Below are 20,881 nucleotides of genomic sequence, written 5' to 3'. Positions count from 1 at the left end.
TAGAATACTGCAGCAGAAGTACAAGGAGTATAAAGAGATAAAATCCTGATAGGCCGTGTTTAAAAAAACACCAGAATGTTTGCAAAAACAAATTGAGAAAAATGTCTGAAAAGCTGTCTTTGCAGATCACATTGCACTACTTCCTTAGTTTCCATGGAAGTCTAGCAATCAGTCCATGAAAATGCAGAGTACAATAAGCAGTGTTTTCCTTTCCCTGTTCTAAAAAAACAAGCACAGTCAGCAAGCTTCAAGTATCAAATGCAGAGTAATTTAGGTGAGATGGGTGGTGTAGAAATATAATAAATATAAATAACTATCAGTTAACAAGAATTAATGCTTAGATACTTAACTGAGCTAAAAGTTATATATTTAGAGAATATTTACAGTGCTGAATAAATTTTGTAATCTCCATATCACAGAGAGGGGGAAGGAAGGAAGGAAGGAAGGAAAGAAAGAAAGAAAGAATTCTGGAAGTATTCATGTAACATATAAAGCCCACAAACAAATAAGATCTTATCCTTAAAGAATTGCAAAAATTCTACCAATATAAGATTTACTATACTCTATGAATTAGATATCTTGGGTTTTTTCAATAGTCCATAGTTAAGCTATCCACAGCGTCACATACCATGTGAAAATGACATTTGATCAACCCAAATATTTCCTTCACTATCTGAAGGATAATTTGCCTATCCAAATTATGTTTATCAAACATCTTTGTGACGTGAAATTTTAGGGCTATCAGATCAGGATTGCAATAATCTAAATGAACACTAGATAGTAGTAGAACTACTGTGCCATCTAATGGATCATCCAGATTTTTATTCTGGCAGCCCTATGCAATATTGCATCCTTATATCTACAGTTTCAAAACAGATTTTTGTTACTGTAATTGCTTATCAAAAACTCAGTGAAGTTGCAACACAAGAAAGCAATTACATTGTTTGAGAAATTGTAAAGCATATAATTGATATAAATACATAATTTATATAATCATATAATATTCATGATATAATTGTAAAGCAAAACAGCTAACTCCATACATCATGCAAACTTTTTATTTCATGTAGGCCTAAAATTGTTCATTTAGCCCTAAAATTATGTGTGTTAAACTTATGTTTAACCTTAAACCAAGGTTAAACATAAGTACAACCTGGCCAACTGGTTTATTCAAGAAATCAAAATCAAATACACCCTGAATTAATATGTGGACACAGCAAATCTGTAGCATCAAAAAGCATATGTAGTTTTCAACTGTAATGCGTATTGCTTGCATGGCCTGACTAAAAAGAAATCTAATTAGAGAATGAACCGTAATTGCCTCCAGGATAACAATGTAGAAAAGAGCCAGATTTGTGAAAGTACTTATTATTGCATATGTAGTGTTCAATAGTCATGTATAGCGAGATTTGTAATTCTGGCTTATACTTAAAGCAAATGATACACATTTTGAAGGTGCTATCCAGCTAAACTTGAGCCTAGGACTTTGAATGGGTTAAAGACCCCATTTTTTGATTTCCTGTTGTTTAATTATCTGCTGTATATATTTATTTTGGATGTTTCTATTGTTTTAAAGGTTTTTAAAGGTTTTATTTTTATATTTTTATCATTAAGCTGCCCAAAGTCGTTGGCTGAGATGTGCAGCTGTAGAAGTTGAAAAAATAAATTCATCTACTGAAAATTTTAAAAATGTTCACAATGCAATTTCAAGAAAATAGAAAAACCATAAAGAAAAATTGGTATCATTATTATGTTCAGTATAAGCTACACTAAGTTTTTTCAGTACAAACTACTGCTTTCCTAAATGCTACAGCTACCAGTATAACATTTTCATTTGGTACGCAGAACATTCTACTCAATAGTGACGACTGTGGCGAGGACATTTTATTGCTTTCAGGAGAATGCTCTACAATAAATTTGCATCCAAACTCTTACCTTTCTGGTTATGAAATCAAACTTTGTATTGCACTGCATACATCTAGGACACTATAAAATAATAATACAAACATATTAAAATTTGACTGTTTCAGCCAAGGACTAAAAGAATACATGGCATATATTATGTGACACAATTCTAAAGAGCTTCATTGATTTACATGAGTAAGTCTCATAAAATGCTTCTACAGAGATCATTTTTCTGTACCATATTTTCCTATTAAAAAAAATACAAGATCATCTGTAGTTCAAATTCAAGCACAATTAGCATGACCCATCTAAGGACTACTTTCTGAGATCATATCTAAACCCCAGATTTAAAACTGCTTGAAATCAATCTCGATGTTACCATTTCTTCTAATGAACTTTAACAACTGATTCCTTTCCACTTCATTTTCTTCACCTTTATACTACATATTTTCCAGACAGTGCATGAATTATTTCTTTATGTAAAGGATAAAAACACCAATTTATATTGGGCATAAAAATATGTTATATGGGGAAAGGGGAGGTAGCCCTGAAGAAACAGAGATTACTAAAGAATGTTATTCTTCACATATATTGTTATGAAGATTTGTATTTTACAAGAGTCTCAATCACAAAGTTTTCTTCTTCCACATAAGGACAATATATACTGCCAATATTTTTCATAATTCATGGAACATAAAATATGTTGGGCTGCTGTGAAATGTACTTTATCCTATTGTTCTTGGATAACATTCTAAGCTCCAACAAGCTTCAACCTACTTGCTATACAAATATTATCTATTTCTGACATCATTTAACAAGCATCCTAGAAGTGATATTGTTTGCAATGTTATTGAAACTTTGGTAATTCGTGATTTCCCAGTATTTGATAAAATATGCACAACACATTTAGTTAAGCACTTGGGGTTTTTTTTCAACCTAACATTTGCAAAGAATGATTTATTATATATCAGTTGTCAATTCTTGGTGTGTATAGTATGTTGTAAAACCACTGCTCTACTGAGTACATTTGCACCTTTCTTGTTTCAGTAATAAGTCTGAAACACTGACTGTTCTTCTGTCACTTCTGCTTAAGATCCTGCAGCTTCTACATTCACTTCAGCTTTTCTTTCCAAGCCATGATTTGTTTTCTAGGTCTCTTTAGCTATGTGCTCAGTTTCCTTACTATTTCCACGAATGGGAATTCCATCAATGAGCAGACTACTTCTCCCTTCAAATCCCTCACCCAAACTAATTTCTTCCACGAAACATATACTTAGCCCATCACCCGCTGTTGAAAGTAAACCTTATCATTGTTTCAAATAGAGAACTTCACTATTTTATTTCTTTAAAGCAGTGTTTCTCAACCTTGACAATTTTAAGGCACGTGGACTTCAACTCCCAGAATTCCACAGCCAGCAATGCTGGCTGTGGAATTCTGGGAGTTGAAGTCCACATGCCTTAAAATTGTCAAGGTTGAGAAACACTGCTTTAAAGCATTTATATAGCCGCTCGTGTTGCAACCAACTTTGGGTAGCTCCCAATATTGCAGCAACCAGGACCCCCCCCCAATCAAGCCACTATTGTTTGCTACTCAGACACCCCCCTGCTGGCGAGCAGAAGAACAGCACATCAAGTTCTAGCCCCGTTTTTAGCACACGGTTCTGATGTTCTGCTTGGAGCAGGGGTGGTCAACCTTGGCTCTTTTATGACTCGTGGACTTCAACTCCCAGAATTCCTGAGCCAGCTAAGCTGGCTCAGGAATTCTGGGAGTTGAAGTCCACGAGTCATAAAAGAGCCAAGGTTGACTACCCCTGGCTTGGAGGGTGATTTTAAGGCAGGACGTTCAGAGACTCGGCCCAATAAGCCTGAAGGGCGAGCTTTGAGCGACGCAGCAGGACTTTCATCCCCCGGGGGGGGTGGGAAGCTCCCAAAAGGGGGGAAAGACCCGAAGGTAAAAAAATGGGAGGTGAGGCGTAGAGCACAACTGAAGTTCCGCGAAGGTTTTTCCACGATCCAACCGTCTCCTGACGAACAGGGACTGATGGGAACAGGCTCTGGCGGAGGGCGGCACAGCCTGAAAGGAGGGAGGAGATATACTGAATAGGGTCCAGAGCTGAGCAGCCCTACCACCGTTACCTCCTTATCCGGCACCCACGGCGGCTCTTCCAGTCCGAACGGGCTCTGCGTAGCCCGGCTTTCGGGGACCATTCGGAGCCCACTAGGGGAGCGAATCAACTTCTTGCCGTCAGGGGCCTCGCGGCCCGACATTTTCACTTCTTCAGAGCTCGCACCACAGCCGCCGCCGCCGCCACACGGCGACGCGCCCAAATCGTCGATCCACCCCAACCACCCAATCCGAAGCCACTGCCCCGCCGCAGCCATCCAATCGCCATCAGGTTCACTAAAGGTAGACGTCTCTCCTGACCAATGAAAGTTGAGAAACGTTTCTCTTTGGGGGGGGGCAGAGCTGTTGTTTTCAACGTTACAATAGTGGGCCGACCTCCCCTCCCCATTGATATATACTCTTCTCAACCAATCCCCTTCAAGGCAAATAGGAAAGTGAAAAGGGGAGGGAAGAAAGAGAGAGAGAGGAGTCTCGCACGCGTGCGCGCAGAGACTAGCGTTATAATGCCGCATGCGCCCTTTACATTGACAGCGAAGTGGAGAAAAGCTGTGTTCTCGATGACGAGCGGGGCATCTGATTGGTTAATAATTCTTTCCAGCTTTTTGTGATTGGCCCACGCTTTCCGCGGTTTAGGCTGATTCTTGTTAGCGCCTTTCTCTTTTCGAAGGCTGGGATCGTTCATTGAAGGTAGGGAATAATTTAAAAGTAACTCTTGCTTGCTAGTTTTCTCTCGATGGAGTTTGAGTTGGGTGACTTTTGTCCGACTGCCAGTTTTCTAGCTAGTGTGCAATTTTGAATCTATAATCTATAATCACAAATGTGTTCGACTGGAACTATATAGCAAATAAAGATCCTATGAAGAAGTAAATATAGGTAACAAAAGAGTTCATTTCAATAATTATTTTTTTCATTTATTAAAATTTCTTTACTTTAACCTATAGAGGTGGAAGCTTTATTTTTCATTCAACTGTCATAATATTTTGTTCACTTTCAGAAGAGCTTCATTCATATTCTTTCCACACATGTCCTACTCAATGTCTAATAGGCTAGGCCAGTGATGGTGAACCTTTTAAAGACTGAGTGCCCAAACTGCAACCCAAAACCCATTTATGTATTGTCAGATGCCGGGTGGGCGTGGCCCATTGGGTGGGCATGGCCGCGGTGGTAACCGTAGACTGGGTGAGATTAAAAAGTTCGATCAATCAATTCCAACTTTGCAAGATCTTTTTTTTCCTACGAGAAGTTGAAATTGATTGATTGATTGCACCTTCTTTTTTTTTGCACACAGCAGCAGAGGCCTAGAGCAAAAAGGTTTTATAAAACCCAGCTGAAGGCCTAGCACTGGGGTGACGACGCGTGTGCCCACAGAGAGGGCTCTGCGTGCCACCTGTGACACGCGTGCCATAGGTTGGCCACCATGGGGTTAGGCTGTTTGAGTTCCAGAAGAATAGAGTAAGGAAGTCCCTTATTCATGGTACCTTATTCTGTGTGATGATTGTAAAAATAGCACTTGCATCCACTTTCACAACCTTCAACATGTTTTGGCCAATCTCATATCCTTATATTTTTCCACCTAAGTACCATTGTCTCATGCAGATTACGTGTGAACCATTCTTCACCCCTGATATTTTTCACATGCTACATAACCTGAAAGTAACTAAAACAAGCTAAGGAGCCTAGCAATTGCAAATCAGTATATAACACTAGTAATATAAAAGCATTAAAGAAAAATTGGAAAAATAATACTGAGACCAGGGAGCAAGGATGATGTGAAAAACTATTTCAAGTCTTTCTGTTAGTATCTTTCTAAAGCTATATCTTACTCAGTTTTCTTCCTCTATGCTTGGCTCTGCATTTGTGAAGAAATGGACTGGGATAAGTTTGACATGAACCCTAGAGTGATTGCAGCTATTAAAAAAGGTACATTAACTGTCTACAAATCCTTGTTTTCATGTTATATGCCATCCCTCTATCATTTTTATATATTGATTGTGTAAGAAAACTTTGTCTTGCTGCATTTGACTAGGGATTTGTACAGACTACGATTGCAAGTAGGTAAATGCTGATTGTGATGAGGTTAGGTATATCCAGATCTGAAAAGAAGCTAAGGTTGCAATCTGAAATTTTTAAGAACAAGCCATGTTGGACTCACTTCTGAATAAATATCTGTGAATGTGTCTATAGCTGATAATTGATGGGAAATTTTTAGCCTTGCTCTCATTGCTAAACTAGTTACCAGTTACCATTTCTAAACTGCTGTTTAGAAATGTGAAATATAAATGAATGAATGCCAGTGATAAGGGATGTTCTGAATAGTTGAGCAACAGTGAACAATTATAGTTTCACAGTTTTGCTTTAGAAAAAAGTGCTTGCATAAAAACAAACCTCTGTATTTATGCTGCCATGCTGTTCTTGTCTATTTAAAAGTAAATTGCATTGTGTTGAATGGAACATACTGTACTTAAAGGATTCCAGAGCAAGAGATAAAATAATAACTGGCCTATGCGCTGTAATATTTCCACTTTTCAAATAAGTCTATGTAGGTTATAGAATCAATTTTCTTATTTCAGCAAATATAACATCAATTAAAGACATTTTCCATCTTTCGGGATCAGATTTGCAAAGGTTAACAAAGCTATCCAAGACAGATGTACAATATCTACTAAGAACAATTTCTAGTACTTTGAGAAAAAATTCTGTTTTTACAGGTAAGTCTTCAATTAGCTTTTTTCTAAACAATCAATTTAAAAAAATATTAGACTACTATAAACCTATAAATTGAATATATAGTGGGATTTGATCTTCCAGACTTCTGTTAAAATCTAATTGAACCCTTTAAAATGCTACAACATTTGATGTGTTTATGTCATAAAATGGTAACGGCACCTTTTTTAAAAAAAAATATTGATAATCTCTTTTATTCCCTTTCTCTTTCCACCTTATATTCTTTTCCTGCTGCCGAAATAGAACATTGTGCTTTTGCTGGATGTCTTAACTGAATGCTTGCTGAGGATTTCTGAATCAGCTGTGATTAAGAGCCTCCGTATCTTTATTTTGTGAACCATTTCAGGATAATTACATTGAAAGTGGCATACAAGTGACATTAAGTAAACCTCTTGTCAAATTGTTTTAGCACTCCAGCTATTTCAAAACAAAGCCCCGAGCACTTCCCAAAGCCAGAAGCTGAGTCTGGGCTGCCCAGTTCTAGATGGCTTGCTCCAAGGTGGAATTCCCCATACAGGAATTACTGAAATTGCTGGTGAAAGTTCTGCTGGGAAGACTCAGATTGCTTTGCAGCTATGTCTTTCTGTGCAGTATCCATACAGATATGGTGGACTAGAATCTGGTAAGAAATATACTCTTTTAATCTCTTTGTCAACTCTGCAACGAACCTGGCTGAAGCTATTTTGCTCCTTTTCGGTTGCCACAAGATTGGGAAGAGAGATGGGGAGTTTTATGCTAGTCTAAACAATTCTCTGTCCCGTGGGAACCAAGGTCATTTCTATTCGTGAGACTGGGGGTTGAGCCTAATGTTAAAAAGCCCACCAAACAATTTTATTGGGAAGTGGAATTGATTGCATAGTTTATGGGGTGGGAAGTTTAACTTTGTAATACTGTTACTTTTTGGAGGGAATTTTAGTCTCGGTTTTAATTTTGACTGTGCCGATACTTTGTAACCAATAAACATGTTCTTAGAGGAAAACTCAAGCCTTGGAGTTCTGCTTTACTTGGTCTCATCTATCAGAACCATGATATTTTGAGCAGAATTCTTCACTCCCTGCATATTATTGCATTATGATTACTAGCATTTAGACCTATATAATGCCCTGTAGTGCTTTACAGCACTCTCTGGGCAGTGTACAATGTAAGCAGTATTTGCATATTGCCGTCAACAATCTGGGTCTTCATTTTACCAACCTCAGAAGGATGAAAGGCTGAGTCATCCTTGAGCTCCATCAGGATCAAACTCCAGGCTATGGGCAGAGATTGCCTGCAATTCTACACTTTAACCACTGCGCCACCAGACTCCTATATTATATTATAATTTTGTTTATTTTTGGAAAAAACAGTGACACAGCTAGATAGTTTACTCCTTGCTAAAGTTTCAACTCCAAACATTAAAAATCTTCTAGTCAATAAATCAACGACTGGTGATTTCATTGTTTTGAAGATTTCAGTAGGCACTGTTCACATACATACTTTCAAGCATATTTATGTATCTCTATCTATAGGGACTAGGAGTTTAGTTTTTAAAAGCTTAAAAGGATGTAATGAATTTTCTCTTATTTAGTTCCAAAGTATATGTATGAGAGCCTGTAATTTGGTTTCTTCAAAAATGTAAGGACAATTACATTCAACAGCTACTGAAATCAAATCACATTTTTCACTGTAGGAATTTGCTTTGTGCACTCGGAGAAGATGAAATACTGTGTAATGCTTATACTGCCATCACCTAAATTATTATTTATGGTTGCTGGAGTTGAATCAAACATTTTATTTGCAAGTATGGCTCTGCTTATGAGCTCAGGTCTTTCTGTACAGGTAGTCCTCAACTTACAACCACAATTGAGCTCAAAATTTCTATTGCTAAATGAGATATTAAGTGATTTTTGCCCCATTTTATGACTTTTCTTGCTACAGTTGTTAAGTGAATCATTGCAGTTGTTCAGTTAGTAACACAGTTGTTAAGTGAATCTGGCTTCCCCATTGACTTTGCTTGTCATAAGGTCGCAAAAGGTGATCACATGATCCCAGGACACTGAAACTGTCATGAGTCAGTTGCCTAGTGTCTGAATTTTGATCACATGACCACGGGGATGCTGCTGCAATGGTTGTGTGAAAAACAGTCATAAGTGACTTTTTTCAATGCCGCTGTAACTTCAAGTAGTCACTAAATGAACTGTTGAAGTTGATGAATATCTGTACTAATATCCACTGCAGCTTTGGAAATGGGCATTTTCAGTTGCAGCGCCTGCCGTCTGGAACACCATAATTCCCAGGATCCAGCAAGACACTGCTGGTATTTCAGATAACTTTAAAAATATGACTGTTTTCCTGGGCATTGGAGTCATGAGATTAAGGAAGTGTGTGAGATGGTTTTCACTATATTGCATGTTGTTGTCCTCAACAAACATTCTGTATATCTATTTATACTGGATTTTGCTATTAGTATTACTTTGCTTTTACTGAATTTTTATTTTGTTAGCCACCCACAGTTGCAGTTATAAAATGGGTAGCCATATAAAGTAATTTTTTAAAAAACAGGAATTATCCCTTCCCAGCACGTGTGTGTGTGTGTGTGTGTGTGTGTGTGTGTGTGTGTGTGTGTTCCAGCCAATTGCCACAAAGAGAAAACAGTAATTTCAGATGGCTTGGCCTCCATTACAGGTGCAGTTTACATTTGCACAGAAGATGTTTTTCCTAATAAACGTCTGCAGCAATTGATTGAACAGCTGCCCATATTGAGGAGTGATGTTCCATCTGAGGTGATGCAGAAGATAACATTTGGAAACAGAATATTTGTTGAACATGCAGCAGACTTGGTGAGTATTTTATCTGGCTGTTAATGCTTCAAAATGTTAAATTCAATCTATGCAAATTTTCTCAGTATGAAACTAAAAGGCTGCAAACAACACATATAGAACATCCATTAATTAAACTATGCAAAACATTTAAAATGGTGTCATTAAAAACACCTTAACTTATAGAACACATTCAGCAGTCAGGTTTGAACTTCAATACTGTAAAAAGCAGTATAGAACTTCTGAAAAATGAGTGTTCGTTTTTCTTCTATTTTTTAATAAAAAGGTAAGCTTTTTGTTTTCACAGCTGTGAAACTATGCTGGCTAAGTTGAAGGACTCTCAGAAGCTAAAGTAGTGCAGTTATGTGCTTACTTTTTTGGCACTAAGTCAACTGAATTATAAAGATTTGTAAAAAAAAAAAAACTTGTTTCGGGTTTCCTGCACAACCATCTTGCTATCTATAGAAAACTAAAAAAAATCACTGTGAATAAAAGCAGATTTTAATCCATCAATAATAAATCCCAAGTCACGTAATCATTGGCTGCCTATTTTTATAAATATATATATATAGCAGTGATGGCGAACCTTTTAGAGACCGAGTGCCCAAAAACTGGCCCCTCCCCTGCTCCACCCCCTGCCCCGCTCCCACCCTGCCTGACCGCAGGGCCTCACCGCCTCCAGGGCCTGCCACAGATCACCCAGGCAGCCCAGCAGCACCATTGAGGCCACGCCCTCTGCCTGCGCCCCACAGCATCAACTGTGAGTGATGGGGCGTGAGGGCAGAGTCTTGTCTACGCTGCCTGGCTGCCATGTCCTTGGCTGCGCTGCTTCGTGTGGGCCACGCTCGGGGGCGATTCTCCTCCAGAGAGGCTGCTGGTGAGGAGGGGGTTACAGGAGGAGGCAAGCCTGGGCAACAGCACGTGTGCCCACAGAGAGGGCTCTGAGTGCCGCCTCTGGCACGCGTGCCATAGGTTCGCCACCACTGATATATAGTCTTAAATGATATTATTGTCTTGTATTTAAATTTGGGGCATAGAATGCAAGATACAGTCTGCCTCACTGATTAAATGTTAATTTACATTTTTTTCTCCAGCATACCTCTGATGTTAGAATAGTTTATCCATTAAATGGTGGACAGCAGTCAAGCTCAGAGACTGTGATCAAACCAGTCTGCAGGCATCCACAAACTTGTAGTCTGGAGACAAAGGTGTGGCATCACTGCCCTCAATGAGGACAAATTCAACTAGAAAGGGAATCAAGCACAAAGGAGACTTCATTTGCTGGTTCAAAATTGGCAGAGAGGGGAATTGATTGGCATTTGGTTATTATGCTGCAGGCATAGAAAATCTTTCCAACTAGGCATTGCATTATACCGTTTTTAAAGAGAAATTGATCTGGCTTAATCATTTGCTTGCTTTTCCTCTGGCATATTCAGTGTTGCCTTTGTGAGAAAATACACTGGAATTCCGCAGGATACCTTTTGCTTAACATTATTTTTAATTTTTTTTAAGGAAAGGAAAACAAAAGTGGAATGCCCAAGAGAAAAATGTACGCCAAATGTTTTCCTTCTGTTCTTTCCAACCCAATGGCAGATTAGAAAGTCATTTCCTAAAAGGGCTCAAAATGATGGCTATCTGTCTGTCAGCAGAATAATTCTCTTAAACAGAACATAATATAACCATATTTAATGTGGTGGGAGAAGCTGAAAAAAAGAAATTAAAAAATATTGATTTAGAAAATAGCCAGGGGCTGCAAAGAACTCCCCCCCCCAATGCATCCATTTGGGAGGGGCAGATGGCTAATGGTTCAGTATGCCACCACTCCTCTATTCTAAGCCCCTCCCTTTTTTCTTGATCACGTAACCCAGGGCAGGATGCTTGTTGCCTGGCCTGAGCTCTTTGATGCACACAAATATTGAAAGTCAAACATATAGTATGAAGGAAGAACAGAAATTTATATCCAAAAGCAACGCCCATGTATCTATCCTAATTAGATATCTGACACAAACAGATGGGCAGTGCAGTTGTACATATTCTGATTAGTCTTGGTGAAAAAATATGCACACATGGAACACATTAGTTTGTTAAACAGAAGAAAATACAAGTGCCTCCTAAATGCTGCTAAAAAGTTGGAGAGAAATGAAAAAGACATTTTAAAAAAAAGTTAGGCGTTTACCACAAATACAAGGTCAGTAAACAGTATTTTTTCCTGAGTGTTTCCTAAAGCTTTCATAACTACGCGTCAGCCTTTGTAAATGCACCTTTTTTAAACCCCCTTTTTGATCACTCCTCCATATTTATTTTATGTATTGATACTCCATATAGATTCCTGGCAGTGTACACTACAGCATAAAAACAGATAATAAAGTATAGAATAAAAATTACAGGATAATGTATCCAGGATGATATTGACATAGCATCTCCCAATGACAACATGTAAACATTAAAAGTGCTTTCGAGTAACTCCATTTTAGCCACATTCCTAAATATTAATAAGGAATGGGTCATTGGGGATGGAGGTTGTTTCAGCTTACTAGAACAGTAGCCAGAAGGGAAAATGAATAAATTATTGACAAGAACTTGCTTTCCAGTGCATTTCTCCTGCATTTTGTTTTTCACTGGAATGTGTGTCAGCTATACTTCGCTACTTCCCAGTATGATGTTTCATCAGGAACATACAATAAAAATTGTGCAGAGGAAAACATATTAATTCTATACCGCCTTACAAATGGCTTATGGATTGCACCAGTAATAATGCAGCAGAGCTATGCAGTTAGTAGGATATATTTCAGCTTGGAGTGGGGTAATTTTTTTTGAAGAGTTCAATCAATTTGTGCTGGCCACAGTTAATCCTTTAGTATTTATTTCATTGCTGATGGGAACATTAGGCAGGACCTGTGTCCAGGGGACTGTGAAACCCTGGAAAGATATCACTGGTTAGAAAATGCTAGCCCACTTTGGCAGAAAGAAGCTTTGAATAATCGTATTTCCAAGCGTAGAAAAAGGATATTCTAGCAAGAGATTGTTTTAGAATAAGGACCAATAACCCTGTTGTAAAAATCTTAATGTAATCCTATTATATATTCAGAAGGGTTAATTGGGACTTAATCTCAAGATAATGTGCATAGATTTGCAACATTGCTGTTAATTCTCACTCAGCTTCCTGACTCAGTAAAACTACTTGATTGAATATACAGTTTTCTGTTTGCTGACATTGCAAACAAATACAAAAGCTTGGAATAAGGATTACTCTAGCTATTGCAATAATAACTGTGCATCCACTGGAGCACAGTTTTTTTAAACGGTGCTGTTCTTGATAGACATCCTGCTGTATTTCCTTCTTATTACAGGACACTTTCCATGAGTGCATTACTAAGAGACTTAGCTTGCTGCTCTCAAGAGGCATGGTGCGGCTAGTCATTATTGACTCCATTGCTGCCTTATTCAGATGTGAATTCAGTGCTACAGATTCTCTCCTGAAAGCTAAATATTTACACAGATTTGGGGCAAAACTTCATAGATTAAGCTGCAGGTTCCATACCCCCATCGTATGCATTAATCAGGTAAGATAGTAGAGTTTGCTTAGCCTAAGCAACATCCCACTAATTTCAGGAGAGCTATGTGCATCTAACTGGTTTTTAATATTTAACTGGACCTTGATTTAAACACTTAAATGAAAGTAATAGTTAACAATGGAATTTTTCCAAGTAAATGCTATTGTTCCTGTGGATCACCAGAATTAGGGTTGGCTAATTAACTCTGGTCTAGCCAAAGTATTTTATTTGATGTAAAATCATTTCTTTCCTATTACTATATTCTGACAAAGTATTGAATGTGCATTTTTCTTGATTCCTTTTTTGTAATCTAGGTAACTGATGCAATGAATGAGAAGGAAAATGCTGTTTGGAATACTCAAAGGTGAGTGGAAAAAGAAATTCAGCAAACACATGTATGCACAGCATGCGCACATACATACACACAAAGTGAATCTAAACACATATCTCATATATGATGTATGTGTGCGGTACTGTATTTATGCTGATACTAGGTTCTTCTAACCCTACCTAGAATAACTTATTTTGAGCTGGAATGATGTAAGGAAGAACTGCTATTGGATTCTATGGCTAGCCCCAAACACAAGGTGAAAACACCTGATTTTAGATGGATTCTGTTTCATTGAAACAGTAACTGTGAAGAGTGAGGCTGTGACCAACTACACCTCTACCCAACAGAACTTTCTTCTTAGTTAAAATAAGTTTTCAACAGATAGCATGTGTTCACTGATTAATATGATGCAATGGAATACATTCTACCTTAATGTGATTCTGAAGCATCTAATATGGTATAACACAGTGGTTCTCAACCTTTTTAATGCCGCGACCCCAACCGGTCGTAAGTCGAGGACTAAACCGGTCGTAAGTCGAGGACTAAACCGGTCGTAAGTCGAGGACTAAACCGGTCGTAAGTCAAGGACTACCCAACCGGTCGTAAGTCAAGGACTTTCCCTGCCCGGGAGCGCCGCGCATGCGTGGTTCTGCCGGCCGAGGCGTAGCAGGCCGACCACCAGCTGGCCCAGCCCAAGGGAGGTAAGGCACCCGCCGGAAAAGGGGAAAAAAATGGCGGACAAAACAAATGGCGGACAGCCTTGCTTGGCGACCCCCATGAAATGGTCGATCGACCCCAAATGGGGTCCCGACCCACAGGTTGAGAACCACTGGTATAACATTTGCTAGGACAGATCTCTCTTATAAACATGAAATAAACTAGTGCATTAATCTTTAAAGAGCTCAGCAAAATTACCTTAGATCAAACCATATCATTAATTCATCTGTCCCAGGAAATTATTTGGCGGGGGGGGCTGCACACTTCTGGAACAACAAAAAATAGATTTAACAATGGAATTTAAATGCAATAGTTAAATGAATGCTATTTATTTCCTCTGTGTTTAGTAAGATTTCTTTTATTGCAAATGCAATAAAACTGCTGCAGGTTTTCTATGAGCCTAGTAGCTAGCCCAAGAAACCAATCTAAAAAACAAGCTTGCTTCCCCTAGCTCAAATTGCTAGAATATTTTGTAATTACAGGCTTTGTGTTTCAGCTGCTCAGCCAGAACTGTTGTTCCAGCACTGGGAATAACTTGGTCTAATCAGCTGTTGATGAGATTGATGGTGTGTCGCACTGTAAACCAAGCACTGACTAGTGGAGAAACATTGTATGGTAGAAGTGAGCTACGAATGTTAAGAATTATTTTTGCTCCTCATTTGCCCCAGCGTTTTTGCTATTATACTGTAAATTTGGAAGGTGTAAAAGGAATAAGGAAAACCAGTCATGATTATGAAAAAACGTAAAACAGGGTTTTTTTTACCATTATTTCAGTATAAAATGGAGCTAATATATTAAAAATCCTCAGTCTGTTCCTGCTGTTGCATCATCCTATTTATCTATTGCATTATCCTGTCTGCTCAGCAAAGTATTATTTGATCTGGATTGTGCTCTCAGAATGATAGCAAACAATAACTTGAACTCATTTAAATTACAAAAAACAGAAAACCTCAGTTTATAAAAGAATTCCCTTTAGCAATATAAAACATATGTAACAAACATCTGATAAAATAATTTTGAACTGAAAAACCTTTGAAGGTTAAGCTGCATTTCTAGAAAGGAAATTCTCTGTCAGCAATTACATGTATTCAACAGGACTAACGTGCTGCACTGACAGTGCTTAGGCTGAAATAATAAGTTACGAGATCCATTTAAACATGCTGCACTCTTTTAAAGTCAGGGTAGACTATTAATGGTGTGATGCAATTTACTTACCTGGCTAGGGAATTCTTTTCCTGGGGAGATTTAGTTGGGTCCCATGTTTACCTTTAAGCTGACAAAGCTGAAAATGTCTTTTTAATTTTTTTGCTGTTTTCTTTTAATTTATGAAGAAATATTTATATTCTTCCTGTGCACTAAATGTAAATATATATAACTTCCACTGCAGTCCCTACACAGGAAAAAATAATTTGTTTTTTTAAATTTCTAAAAATAAACAATATAAAAATACACAAGAACCCCATGAGATGAAATTTACTAGATTAAGTCCTCATGTCCCCTATCTTAGGGGGAAAAGATAATAAGACTTAAATGTCCATATTTATTTACTATTTATTTAAATGATTTGTGTGGCTGCCCAACTTGCAATTCTGGGCAGCTTATACATGGCTAAAAACATTTTAAAAAATCCTTCACAGTAGAGATTAATTAAGGCCAAATCCCAACTGACTCCAATTAAAAGTCATTTCAGAATGAGCTTATCCAGCATTGGCTCAGTGCTTGGGAGAAAAACAACTTGTCAAGGTCTTTTGGAAAGCCAACCAAGTTGGGATAATCCAAATCTCGTGGCAATGTAATTCTATAGGGCCAATTTTGTAAACTTTCTAAATCCTGATAGATGACACTATTTCATTAGAAGGACTTGAAATATTTATCCCCCCCCCCCCGCTGGATTTCATGAGATACTCTGCTGATTAAACTTCACTTATTCCCATATCATTGTCAAGTATTGTGCCTATATACTTAAGTTGGTTATACACTTTCTCCAGCATCATATTTTGGGAAATGTTTTTCCTAATGCTATAATTAATTTCTGCAGTTGCCTGAAGAATCTTCTCAATGCAATTTATGGATGGTTAAATGGAGAATATGGAAATTTTCCTTCACTTTGTAAAAGATTTGTCTAGAAATCTTTTATTATACTGTATTTAAACAAAAATTTCCATTATCAGTGGAAGTCCTGTTCAAATAATATTTTGTCTAGAGTTGATCCTATTCATTAAAACATCTTCAGATCGCAGTGTTTGATTAGTATATTGCATACTTTCCAGTAAATTGTGAAATTATTAAAACATAGCAGCTTCTTGTGGCCACAGTTTATTCAAAGATAGAAAATCCTGGACTCTTTCTTGTCTGAATGAAGTATTTGCCCTGCCAATAAATTTTCTCTGTAGGAATATACAAGACTTTTTTCTTTTCTAATAATCTATAACTATTAATTAAGCTTTTGTTTAACTTAAAGCTTTTAAGTTTTTATTAATACCATATAGCAATTTGCATGTACTTTAAATCATGGTTTTACAATAAAAATGATTATCAAAAAGCAGTGTAAATACTGAAATAGATGATAGTAATAACATTTTAACATACGGTGAACAGACAAATGTTGAGTACCGCAGCAGCAATGGAGAATCTTAAATTTTCATTTACACTGAATCTTTTTAAAGTTTTAATTATGTCAGAAATGTCTGGGCAATATCTGGTGGGGAATCTCCACCCAATATCGTGACTGGAAGAATTAAGTGATACAACTTTTATTAGACTTCATTTTAGACTGCAGAACTCTTGATTATTTTACCACAAAAATTTAGATGATTGGTTAAATAACTAAAGATGAAGATGTTATTTAAGTTTATAATGCAATCATTTAGCTTTCCTAATATAAACTATGTTTACTTACTTTACAGTCTTATTAAAAGTTGAGTATATGTTTAGAAATTTTCCAAAGTAATAAAATACACTTGACTTTGGCTCGATTGTTTTCCTGGAAATATTTAATTTTGTGTCTCATCATGTTGTCTTAAGTTTCTAGCTTACTAGAAATACCTTAATAATTTCAGAGAATGGTGGCCTGAATAAAATAAAAAGTTCAGTTTAAACAAAAACATGTTCTTGTCTCCAATGCAATATTCTTCAGGGTATTTAAGACAATACCACCCTCTCCCATTTTAAAGCTACATTTTTAAGGAAAAGGAGAAACAGGCATTACTAAAGATTGTACATTTGTGGGATTAATTTCTTACATAAATTTCCCAAAGGTTCATTTGAAATATGGAGCAGTACACAATAATCTTGAAGCACAAGTTGTTTTTTAGGTATGCAGAAGTTGGGGATGCAGTCCTCTGTAGAGAATTTTGCAAAATAATGGATTGGATATAGCAGCATATCATGTATATACAATAGTGAGGTAAATTCTATGAGGTAATGGGGTAGAATTACAAAAACGATGGTTTGAGAGAACAAGGAGACAATATTCTGTGAACATACTGTAGTTATTTTCTAAGACAATGTTTTAAGATGTTTGGACGTCAACTCCCAGAATTCATAGCTGGTTGCTATGTTATAACTCGTGATGGCCATAAAGCGAATCTCCACTTTAAGCAATCCCTTTGTTGTGGTGGTGGTTAAGTAAATGCAGTGATTGTTAAGTGAACCACTGGTTCACTACAGGTATGGTTTTGTCAAAACCCAGAAGTAAATGCTGCTCTTTAGCAAAATTTTGTAAAACGTGTTCATGTGACCACAGGACATTGCAAATGGCTGTAACAGTGACCTGGTTTCTGAGTGCCCAAATTGCACTCGTGTGGCTGTGGGGGGAGCACGTACTTTTGGAACTTTAAATTTGGATTGAAGTACTCCCCCCCCCTTCGATCTGTTGGAACTTCCAATGGTTGCTAAACAATCAGTGTTAACTAAACATTTCATACACAGAACATTTCCACCCCTTTAATAAAGAAATCACATTTATGTAGCTCTGTTTGATACTTTATTTTTACACTTGGAGAGTAACAAGAAAGCTTTAAAAATTAAACAAATACTTTACAATTCTGTAACATTAAAACAAAATAAAAAAGAAAAGATACCATGCTATACACTTTTGAAGAAAATCTGCTTCATTAGAACAGCCTAAAGCAAATACTTTTGCTCTAATTTAACATTCATTTAAGAATCAAAAATAGATTAGGGAAATTGCTGTGGCAAATTGAAAATATGCTTTTCCAATTAAAAAACCAGACTTTGTGACTTTTAAAAGAGCCATTTTTTTTAGTTTTTCAGATAAATTGATCGTACATTATTTCTTCCTGTAAGAATAAAATTCCCATTAGAACAGTTCTGTTTTAAAGAGTAAATGCAATTTTTAAAAATAAAATATGGAGAATCAAATCTTAAAGATTGATTTAGCCTGTTTCCATTTTAATATTTTCCAGTGTTAAAACTATACTATTTAGAACTACAGGTAGTCCTCAACTTATAATCACAATGGAGCCCAAAATTTCTGTTCTAAGCGAGATGGTTGTTATGTGAATGTTGTCCCATTTAACGACCTTTCCTGCCACAGTTAAGCAAATCACTGCCATTGTTAGTAACACGGTTATTAAATGAATCTGGCTTCCCCATTGCTTTGCTTGTCAGAAGGTCAGAAAAGGTAATCACATGACCCTGGGACACTACCACCGTCATAAATAGGAGTCAGTTGCCAAGAATCTGAATTTTGATCACATGACCATGGGGATGCTGTCACGGTTGTGTGAAAACCAGTGCTGTAACTTTGAACGGTCACTAAATGAACTGTTGTTGACTACCTGTACCATTTATTTCCTTTTTTAAACTGCTACTTTGTTGATTTTTCTCTGATTATGGTATCCTCAAGTGCTCTGAAGTGATTTTCGAAAGGGTACATGAATTACTCCATTTCAGCAGTTTAGCTGAATATCCTGCCATTACACAATAGACCCATCAGTGCTGCCATACATAAAGTACACAGATGAAATGCCATTAGTTACATCCAGTTTTGGGGTAAGTCATACATACAGGGTACAAAAACTATTTAATTTACTATTTGAAGCCATAGAACTACACATTGATATTACAAATTAAGAACTACAGTAATGTGCTTTGAAAATAACATTTTTTTCTGATTTAGAGATATACAATAATGAAATAAAGTTTCATATTTTTAAAAGGGAGTATTCATAACTTCAGCAAAATATAAACATGTTCTGGTAAAATATTTTTTACATGAATTTATGTTACAAGTATGTATTTTGTACTTCAGCAGATTTCATAGTAGCAGATTCAGTGGGAAAATTGACCTTGTTAACAAATTTGTGTATTTCAACATTGTAAACAAATTCAGTAAAACACTACACAATCTGTTTTCAGAAATATATATAATAAAAATACTTAATTTTCCATAATCAGTGGAATTACTAGTTTAACACAAAACGTCTTTTAGCTAGCTGATTTAACATGTTAAATCTAAAAAGCATTCCTGCTTGCCAAGAGGGATATCTGTAGTAAACATTATCTGAATTGTTTTGCATGAAGCATTTTCTTGAAACCAGATACTACTAATGCCAATTTTTCATATATAAATATATAAATAACTACTGAATCAAGGCAAGCGTCCTAGATCACTATGTTAACAGAATAGCAGAGTTGGAAAGGACCTTGGAGGTCTTCTAGTCCAACCCCAATGTTTCTTTCAAAGACTTGTATTGGGGCTAACTGTATTCTTGAGCATTCTAAATGGATATAGGAACATCTATTCAAGGTGTAGCTTAAGTAAATTATATTTAATATTGCAACTTATTTATTTTATAAGACAAATAAAATTGTGACTTGGGTACTAATTAACAGTACTGTCTAAGAAAGTATATAATGTGATGGGCAATTTAGATTATCACCATCACTTATACTATTTTAAAATTAAAGAAAAAAATTAACTGAATAATGCTGCTGCCAATATATTTAAATGTGCAGATGTCACATAGATTAATATTGCCACTGAGCTTTCAATTCACTGCTGTTTTAGTTAAAACCCCCAGAGTTGTGATAAATGACAATCTTCCCAACAGGCAGAATCCACATGACTGCCTTCCCTTTGTTTCATTTGGACTCCTCAAACTTATTTTTCAGATTGCAGTTATGAGGTCTAAAAGGGATTCAGACAGATGTGGACTTAATTGGATGGCCCTGTTGTTTCCACAGATAAATTTCTAAGATAGGATTAAATCATTTATTATGAAGAAGCCTACTTGGTAGGGAAGGAATCATGCTTTAGAGTTTATACAAAACAACACAGATTGTTGCTTAAGCTACTTCTGAAAGGGGGGAAAAAACCGTTTATAATAGGAGGTTTTGCTGGTGAGGACTCAGTTCTTCAAATAGGTACAACAGATGCACAAACAAAAGTTATTTCTGCACCAAATGCAATATTCTAATGAAATGATTTATCTTTCAACAATAATCACTTAAATTAGTGAACAGCTGAATTGTTTCTATCATGAGCTGGAAATATATGGTAACTCTTTTGTAACATTGCAGAAGATAAGATATACTATATCCATAATGTGCTCAATAGTATATCTGTAGAGTGATAGCTTATTACAACTGCCCATCGCACAGCATGGCCCAGCCATAGGTTTGTCTATATCCACTTTCCTAATCAAATGTACTGAGTAAACTGCTTCAAAGAAAAGTATGAGGTAAATTGTCTCTCATTTCC

The 20,881-nt window shown here is 36.7% G+C and overlaps 1 protein-coding gene across 1 annotated transcript; it reads left to right on the top strand.

Annotated features, from left to right (window-relative positions):
• Positions 1-4,702: 4,702 nt before the first annotated feature.
• On the top strand, positions 4,703-14,909 carry XRCC3 (X-ray repair cross complementing 3). Its single transcript, XM_029283593.1, has 8 exons — positions 4,703-4,717; positions 5,894-5,950; positions 6,601-6,738; positions 7,164-7,376; positions 9,419-9,573; positions 12,903-13,115; positions 13,421-13,470; positions 14,651-14,909. The coding sequence occupies exons 2-8, from the start codon at positions 5,896-5,898 to the stop codon at positions 14,898-14,900; spliced, it is 1,074 nt and encodes a 357-aa protein (XP_029139426.1). The 5' UTR covers positions 4,703-4,717; positions 5,894-5,895; the 3' UTR covers positions 14,901-14,909.
• Positions 14,910-20,881: the final 5,972 nt, after the last annotated feature.

This window comes from Protobothrops mucrosquamatus, unplaced genomic scaffold, assembly GCF_001527695.2.
Source record: "Protobothrops mucrosquamatus isolate PMUCROS unplaced genomic scaffold, P.Mucros_1.0 scaffold145, whole genome shotgun sequence".
In the NCBI taxonomy this organism is placed as follows: domain Eukaryota; kingdom Metazoa; phylum Chordata; class Lepidosauria; order Squamata; family Viperidae; genus Protobothrops; species Protobothrops mucrosquamatus.
This window is presented reverse-complemented; position numbering and strand designations above follow the sequence as displayed.

Excerpts from the sequence above, each read along its gene's own strand:
- XRCC3 (XM_029283593.1), top strand. The coding sequence starts at position 5,896 with ATGGACTGGGATAAGTTTGACATGAACCCTAGAGTGATTGCAGCTATT. Across the intron at positions 5,951-6,600 it reads GATTGCAGCTATTAAAAAAG|CAAATATAACATCAATTAAA; the intron begins GTACATTAACTG and ends TTCTTATTTCAG. Across the intron at positions 9,574-12,902 it reads TTGAACATGCAGCAGACTTG|GACACTTTCCATGAGTGCAT; the intron begins GTGAGTATTTTA and ends TTCTTATTACAG.